The sequence below is a fragment of the Rhinopithecus bieti genome, unplaced genomic scaffold (genome assembly GCF_001698545.2).
Source record: "Rhinopithecus bieti isolate Rb0 unplaced genomic scaffold, ASM169854v2 scaffold_20777, whole genome shotgun sequence".
NCBI classification, from domain to species: Eukaryota; Metazoa; Chordata; class Mammalia; order Primates; family Cercopithecidae; genus Rhinopithecus; species Rhinopithecus bieti.
In genome coordinates this window covers 75,430-83,932 of record NW_016810099.1, presented here as the reverse complement: position 1 = coordinate 83,932, position 8,503 = coordinate 75,430, and the positions used below count along the sequence as shown (strand labels likewise).

At 43.8% G+C, this 8,503-nt stretch overlaps 1 protein-coding gene across 1 annotated transcript in view; it reads right to left on the bottom strand.

The window, feature by feature from the left end:
* Positions 1 to 8,503, bottom strand: part of LOC108541708 (uncharacterized) — a 34,392-nt gene that overhangs the window by 2,719 nt on the left and 23,170 nt on the right. Inside the window, 3 exon segments of the mRNA XM_017891321.1 lie at positions 3,799 to 3,840; positions 4,118 to 4,139; positions 4,669 to 4,866. Of these exon segments, the coding sequence (XP_017746810.1) occupies positions 3,799 to 3,840; positions 4,118 to 4,139; positions 4,669 to 4,866 (262 nt within the window).

Below are 8,503 nucleotides of genomic sequence, written 5' to 3'. Positions count from 1 at the left end.
AATCTCCGTCTCAAAATAAATAAATAAATAAATAAATAAATAAATAAATAAATAAATAAATAAAAGCCTTTACCCCAGAATGCTGAGTAAACTGGTGGAAAATGCTAACCTATGCATTTCAATACTATAGGATTCACAAAGGTAGAAATAACCAGATTAAATACTTCTGGTATTTCACCTTCCCAGCCATATGAGCCAGTGTTTTTTTTCTGTGAATAACAACAGCAGAATTTACTTGCCTGTCCATAAGAGGTTACCACTTCTGTGTGTTCCCCTGAAACAGGTGGTGGCTGGGTGAGAAGGGGCAGGAGGTGGGGACTCTAGTATCGTGGGTGAGCTTCCTAAACCTCTGCAACTTTCAGTCCCTAAATGGATGAGCCGTGGGAAGTTTTAGTACAATGCCCAGAACAAAGTAAGGATTTGACACATGGCGCCTCTCTCCGCATTGTTCTGTCATCAGTCACTGCGTCCTGCACCTCCCAGGCCACTGGGGTCTGGCTGTTTCCATCACATGGAGAATGACCCAGAGACTGGCCTTCAGCCACCCTCCAGGACTTACTGCTTCTCACTCTGCCACTGGCCCCTCACAGACCAGCCCAGATGTCCTCTGACATACCACATACTTTACTGTGGGAGTCATGCAGCCCTCACTGCTCCTTCCCCAGGCAGCCATGGGGCTTTCCTCCTCAGGAGGGCTCTGCGAGCACCTGGATGAAGGGCCTTTCATCCTTCATCCTCCTTTAATTTTTGTCACAGCTCTCCTTCCTTCCTCTCAGTGCAGCACCCACTGATTGATCCTCCATCTTCCCCAAAAGACAAGAACAGCACGAGCAGTAGAGAGTAGATATCCAATGACAGAAAAAATGGTCAACGATTTATCATTTCCATTTATCATCAATTAAGAAAATGTATCCTGAAGGTCATGTACCTCCTATTGGACTGCTGCATCCTCAGCCTCCTGAATTTCAGCCCAGCACCTTCCTCCCCAGTACAGCAACAGGACGTCCTCAGCCTCCTGAATTTCAGCTCAGCACCTTCCTCCCCAGCACAGCAACAGGTCATCCTCAGTCTCCTGGATTACAGACCAGCACCTTCCTCCCCAGCACAGAAACAGGTCAGTCCTTACCAGCATCCCTCTCTTATTGCCTTTGTGCAGAGCCAGAACAAGGGCCAGGCAAGGACTTGGGATTTTCCCTCCCCAACAATCTGTGAAACAATCCTTTACATCATTAACAAAGCACAGCCTTATAAATTGGTGGTCAGTCCCTCCCAACACCTCCATCACTGTAAAGATGGCAGTGCCCCTTCAAGGTTGGCCTTCCCAGGCACTGCACCTCTAGGAGCGTGTCCTTACTTTGAGGCCTGGTGCTCAGTCTATTCTGTCCAATGAGCAAGCCGTGGAGAAGGGGGGATTCCAGATTAAGGGGAGACTAGCGGGGCCCCTGCTTTTATGCTGCCCTGTTGGGAAGGCTATTAAAGAAACAGAAAGTGTGAAACAGTGAAGATATAACATGTTTTCATTACTTAAACCAATACACTCCACAGACTGGAATAATAAGAAATGCTACATCCAAGCTAACTGAATCCAATAGCATATCAAAAAGACAATCCACCATGATCAAGTGGGCTTCATACCAGGGATACAGGGATGGTTTAACATGTGCAAGTCAATAAATGTGATATCTCACATAAATAAAATTATAAACAAAAATTACATGATACTCTGAATAGATGCAGAAAAAGCATTGACAAAATCCAGCATTCCTTTATGATTAAAACCCTCAGCAAAATCAGCATAGAAGGGACATACCTTAAGGTAATAAAAGCCAAATGATATAATAAAAGCCATCTATGGCAAAGCCACAGCCAACATTATCCTGAATGGGGAAAAGTTGAAAGCATCCCCCCTGAGGACTGGAACAAGACAAAGATGCCACGTTCACCACTTCTACTCAACACAGTGCTGTTCACTATAGCATTGATTATAAGAGCAAGACTGGAAACAGAACAAATGGATACCCAGAGGGGGGTGCTTAAGTAATTTTGGGAAGAGTCACAGGGTGCAGTACTTTATAGCTCTGAAACAATACAATGGCTTTACATTTGAAATGTGGAATGATAACTAAGGTGCATTGCCCAGTAATATATGCAGAGGGGCAGAGGACTTTGTATAAACATGATCACACATCAGCATGCATGCCAGGTACATGTTTCTATTTGCACATAGATTGTAGGGATGACATGCAAACAAAAATGTTGACTTGGTGTTTGGAAGTTCGGAGTGGAAGGGAAACTTCCTTGCTAACCTTTTATGATATTTAGAGTTATTTCTAACTGTGAATATGTAATACATTTAGAAATCTTAGCTAACAAGGAAAATCTCTGTTCCTGGCCTCCTGCTGGCACATGTCAGGTGGACATGGGTGGTCATGCTAATGTGTGCAAACTCAGAAAAATCCAAGAATGGGAGTCTGCGTTTTTCATCATGCAAATAATTATTAATAGAAAGAGTATGAGGGTTATTGCTCATCGATATACCATGCGTATTCTATTAGATAATAATAAATTCTGACATTTGAACTATATTTACACATGGACATTGAAATATATGGATGAAATATCGTGGCTTCTACAGGCAATGGTTTTATTGGCATTTTACAAACTGATCATCGTTCCTCATGGCATGGGTCCGTATAATATTAAGTAGCTTGTTATGCTTGGGAAAGGCAGTGATGACCACAAGAATGACTTCAACTACTAAAGTACAGTGGAGATTTCAATAATGTTTTGTTTGATATTCAAATATTTCATTGTGCTCCCAGGTTTTTTCTCACTCTAACAGCTCTTACCCATATCATGTGGGTCCCATTAATACAGACACCTCCAAATGCACCACTCTTCCATTATATGCAGTCAATTGCTGGTTACCTTGGGCCTACAACGGGGGGAGGGCAGGGGCTGCTTGCCATCTCCTGATCAACAATAAGAGTCAATCAGCAGTTAAGTGGATACTGAAAACCATTTATCCTGCTGGAGTGAGAAATAAATGGTTTCTTTCAATAGGGTAGTAAAATGCATCTTTCCCAACCTATTTATATGACTCAAGGCCCATCTCAATTCCAGATGTGGTTAGCCTCAATTCCTGATTCTCACCAAGGTGTGTAATGTCATCCATGGCCCAGCGCAAGGGAACACAGGTGTTGCCATCAGACTGCCAGGGTCCGATCCCGCCTCCTCATTCACCCTAGGAGCTCCCTTTAAGCCAGGAGTCAACAGTGAGGATGGAAACATGACTGCTTTTTAAAGTCCTAAAAGTTCAGAGGACGACCATCAATTTCTCCTGCACCCCTGGGCACACACCAGGAGAACTTTGTCTCCAGGTTCAAGTAAGTGCCTGTGAGGGAGCTGTGTCCTCAGATTCTGTTCGCCACAGGTGACACTTGATGCAACCCCAAACCTCTTCTGCACAATCCCAAGGGATGCTGACTAGTCCAACCTCTAAATATCGTAAAAGATTAGAAAGGAAGTTTCCCTTTGGGTTGATGTTTGGCAGGGTCAGAAGAGAAAAGGCCAGGTGTTTGGGGAAAGATCACCTTTAAATCACACAGCACCCTCACAGCCCAGACAGTTCTTACATTATGGCAAGAAACTTGGAAAAGACCACATCCAATTTGACACATATTTCCTTTTTCTTTTTGATTTCATGCCCCCTCCCTCAACCTCCCAAACAGCATGGATACCCTGAAGGCCCCTGGGAACTCTCTCCCATTGAATCTTACATGGAAAGTAGTTACCTACCTGCAAAATCCTCATCATCAGATATGCTCTCCATAATCGAATCTTTAGAAACACAAACATCAGGATAAGTCATTAGAGAGAGGCCCACCCACTCCTCCTACCCCAGCTGAAGCCCCGGTGCTTCGCACAGGATCCCCTGGTGTTTCCTCTGGGCTCACAGGTATCCCTACAGCCTCTCTGAACATTGTTTTATACTTGCAAAATCATTTGCTCTCATCAGACCCCAAATCCTCCTTCCCAAAAGGAGCCCAGAATCAGGTTTCTGTACCCTAGAGACAGCATTTTTCCCTCAGGAAGTGAGTTATTTCAGGGTACGTACCATTCTTCAATGTCAATGGCTCCTGCAGTTATAGAAAAGGAAACATTAGGAGGGTGAAATGATGCCATACACGTCACACAGATCTGATATTCTCTCAACAACTGGAGAAAATAAGAAGGGGTATAGTGACTGAGTTAAAGGTCGAAGTCTCCCAAAACTAGTACTGAGGACACCTATGAAAAAGACAAGACCTTTTCCCACAGAATTTATCTTTAAAGTGTATCTAGATTGGCAGTTTCACAACTCTTAATCCACGAGGGAAAACTGCTGTGGAGGGAAACTCCTCTGCATTGCAGTGGATCGTGGATGCTGCCATCTACCACGCCCCAGTGTGCCCGGCATAGGTTGATGAGAGGCTGCCAATCAATAGCATCACACCAAGGGAATTGTGGATGTCATAAATAACCCATGTTGGCAGATGTTCATGTCTACATTTGATTAAATTGCAGATGACATCAATAATGCACATTGGCAGATGTTCGTGTCTACATCTGATTGGAAAGTAGCCAGGAAAGTAACATTTCGGTTCAAGACGAAGAAAAATGTCTTACCTTGGCAGCATCTTCTTTTTTACAGATGTCTTGTACAGTGTCCTCATTAGCAATGTCGTATACAGCGTCCTCATTAGCGATGTCACATACAGCACCCTCATTAGCGATGTCTTGTACAGCATCCTCATTAGCGATGTCGTATGCAGCGTCCTCATTAGCGATATAAATAAATAAATAAATAAATAAATAAATAAAAGCCTTTACCCCAGAATGCTGAGTAAACTGGTGGAAAATGCTAACCTATGCATTTCAATACTATAGGATTCACAAAGGTAGAAATAACCAGATTAAATACTTCTGGTATTTCACCTTCCCAGCCATATGAGCCAGTGTTTTTTTTCTGTGAATAACAACAGCAGAATTTACTTGCCTGTCCATAAGAGGTTACCACTTCTGTGTGTTCCCCTGAAACAGGTGGTGGCTGGGTGAGAAGGGGCAGGAGGTGGGGACTCTAGTATCGTGGGTGAGCTTCCTAAACCTCTGCAACTTTCAGTCCCTAAATGGATGAGCCGTGGGAAGTTTTAGTACAATGCCCAGAACAAAGTAAGGATTTGACACATGGCGCCTCTCTCCGCATTGTTCTGTCATCAGTCACTGCGTCCTGCACCTCCCAGGCCACTGGGGTCTGGCTGTTTCCATCACATGGAGAATGACCCAGAGACTGGCCTTCAGCCACCCTCCAGGACTTACTGCTTCTCACTCTGCCACTGGCCCCTCACAGACCAGCCCAGATGTCCTCTGACATACCACATACTTTACTGTGGGAGTCATGCAGCCCTCACTGCTCCTTCCCCAGGCAGCCATGGGGCTTTCCTCCTCAGGAGGGCTCTGCGAGCACCTGGATGAAGGGCCTTTCATCCTTCATCCTCCTTTAATTTTGTCACAGCTCTCCTTCCTTCCTCTCAGTGCAGCACCCACTGATTGATCCTCCATCTTCCCCAAAAGACAAGAACAGCACGAGCAGTAGAGAGTAGATATCCAATGACAGAAAAAATGGTCAACGATTTATCATTTCCATTTATCATCAATTAAGAAAATGTATCCTGAAGGTCATGTACCTCCTATTGGACTGCTGCATCCTCAGCCTCCTGAATTTCAGCCCAGCACCTTCCTCCCCAGTACAGCAACAGGACGTCCTCAGCCTCCTGAATTTCAGCTCAGCACCTTCCTCCCCAGCACAGCAACAGGTCATCCTCAGTCTCCTGGATTACAGACCAGCACCTTCCTCCCCAGCACAGAAACAGGTCAGTCCTTACCAGCATCCCTCTCTTATTGCCTTTGTGCAGAGCCAGAACAAGGGCCAGGCAAGGACTTGGGATTTTCCCTCCCCAACAATCTGTGAAACAATCCTTTACATCATTAACAAAGCACAGCCTTATAAATTGGTGGTCAGTCCCTCCCAACACCTCCATCACTGTAAAGATGGCAGTGCCCCTTCAAGGTTGGCCTTCCCAGGCACTGCACCTCTAGGAGCGTGTCCTTACTTTGAGGCCTGGTGCTCAGTCTATTCTGTCCAATGAGCAAGCCGTGGAGAAGGGGGGATTCCAGATTAAGGGGAGACTAGCGGGGCCCCTGCTTTTATGCTGCCCTGTTGGGAAGGCTATTAAAGAAACAGAAAGTGTGAAACAGTGAAGATATAACATGTTTTCATTACTTAAACCAATACACTCCACAGACTGGAATAATAAGAAATGCTACATCCAAGCTAACTGAATCCAATAGCATATCAAAAGACAATCCACCATGATCAAGTGGGCTTCATACCAGGGATACAGGGATGGTTTAACATGTGCAAGTCAATAAATGTGATATCTCACATAAATAAAATTATAAACAAAATTACATGATACTCTGAATAGATGCAGAAAAGCATTGACAAAATCCAGCATTCCTTTATGATTAAAACCCTCAGCAAAATCAGCATAGAAGGGACATACCTTAAGGTAATAAAAGCCAAATGATATAATAAAAGCCATCTATGGCAAAGCCACAGCCAACATTATCCTGAATGGGGAAAAGTTGAAAGCATCCCCCCTGAGGACTGGAACAAGACAAAGATGCCACGTTCACCACTTCTACTCAACACAGTGCTGTTCACTATAGCATTGATTATAAGAGCAAGACTGGAAACAGAACAAATGGATACCCAGAGGGGGGTGCTTAAGTAATTTTGGGAAGAGTCACAGGGTGCAGTACTTTATAGCTCTGAAACAATACAATGGCTTTACATTTGAAATGTGGAATGATAACTAAGGTGCATTGCCCAGTAATATATGCAGAGGGGCAGAGGACTTCGTATAAACATGATCACGCATCAGCATGCATGCCAGGTGCATGTTTTTATTTGCACATAGATTGTAGGGATGACATGCAAACAAAAATGTTGACTTGGCATTTGGAAGCTCAGAGTGGAAGGGAAACTTTCTTGCTAACCTTTTATGATATTTAGTTATTTGTAACCTTGAATATGTAATATATTTAGAAATCTTGGTTAATAAGAAAAGCCTCTGTTCCTGGCCTCCTGCTGGCACATGTCAGGTGGACATGGGGTGGTCATGCTAATGTGTGCAAACAGAGAAAAATCCAAGAATGGGAGTCTGCGTTTTCATCATGCAAATAATTATTAATAGAAAGAGTATGAGGGTTATTGCTCATTGATACACCATGCGTATTCTATTAGATAATAATAAATTCTGACATTTGAACTATATTTACACATGGACATTGAAATATATGGATGAAATATCGTGGCTTCTACAGGCAATGGTTTTACTGGCATTTTACAAACTGATCATCGTTCCTCATGGCATGGGTCCGTATAATATTAAGTAGCTTGTTATGCTTGGGAAAGGCAGTGATGACCACCAGAATGACTTCAACTACTAAAGTACAGTGGAGATTTCAATAATGTTTTGTTTGATATTCAAATATGTCATTGTGCTCCCAGGTTTTTTCTCACCCTAACAGCTCTTACCCATATCATGTGGGTCCCATTAATACAGACACCTCCAAATACACCACTTTTCCATTATATGCAGTCAATTGCTGGTTACCTTGGGCCTACAACGGGGGGAGGGCAGGGGCTGCTTGCCATCTCCTGATCTACAATAAGAGTCAATGAGCAGTTAAGTGGATACTGAAAACCATTTATCCTGCTGGAGTGAGAAAAATATGGTTTCTTTCAATAGGGTAGTAAAATGCACCTTTTCCAATCTAATTATATGACTCAAGGCCCATCTCAATTCTAGATGCGGATTCTCCAAAGGTGTGTAATTCCTGATTCTCACCAACGTGTGTAATGTCACCCATGGCCCAGCGCAGAGGAACACAGGTGCTGCCATCAGACTGCCAGGGTCCGATCCCGCCTCCTCACTCACCCCGGGAGATCCTTTTAAGCCAGGAGTCAACAGTGAGGATGGAAACATGACTGCTTTTTAAAGTCCTAAAAGTTCAGAGGACGACCATCAATTTCTCCTGCACCCCTGGGCACACACCAGGAGAACCTTGTCTCCAGGCTCAAGTAAGTGCCTGTGAGGGAATTGTGTCCTCAGATTCTGTTCGCCACAGGTGACACTTGATGCAACCCCAAACCTCTTCTGCACAATCCCAAGCAGTGCTGACTAGTCCAACCCAAAGGCTGTGATGTTTGGCAGAGGCAGAAGAGAAAAGGCCAGGTGTTTTGGGAAAGATCACCTTTAAATCACACAGCACCGTCACAGCCCAGAGAGACAGGTCTTACATTATGGCAAGAAACTTGGAAAAGACCAAATCCAATTTGACACATATTTCCTTTTTCTTTTCTTTTCTTTTTTTTTTTTTTTTTTTTTTTTTTTTT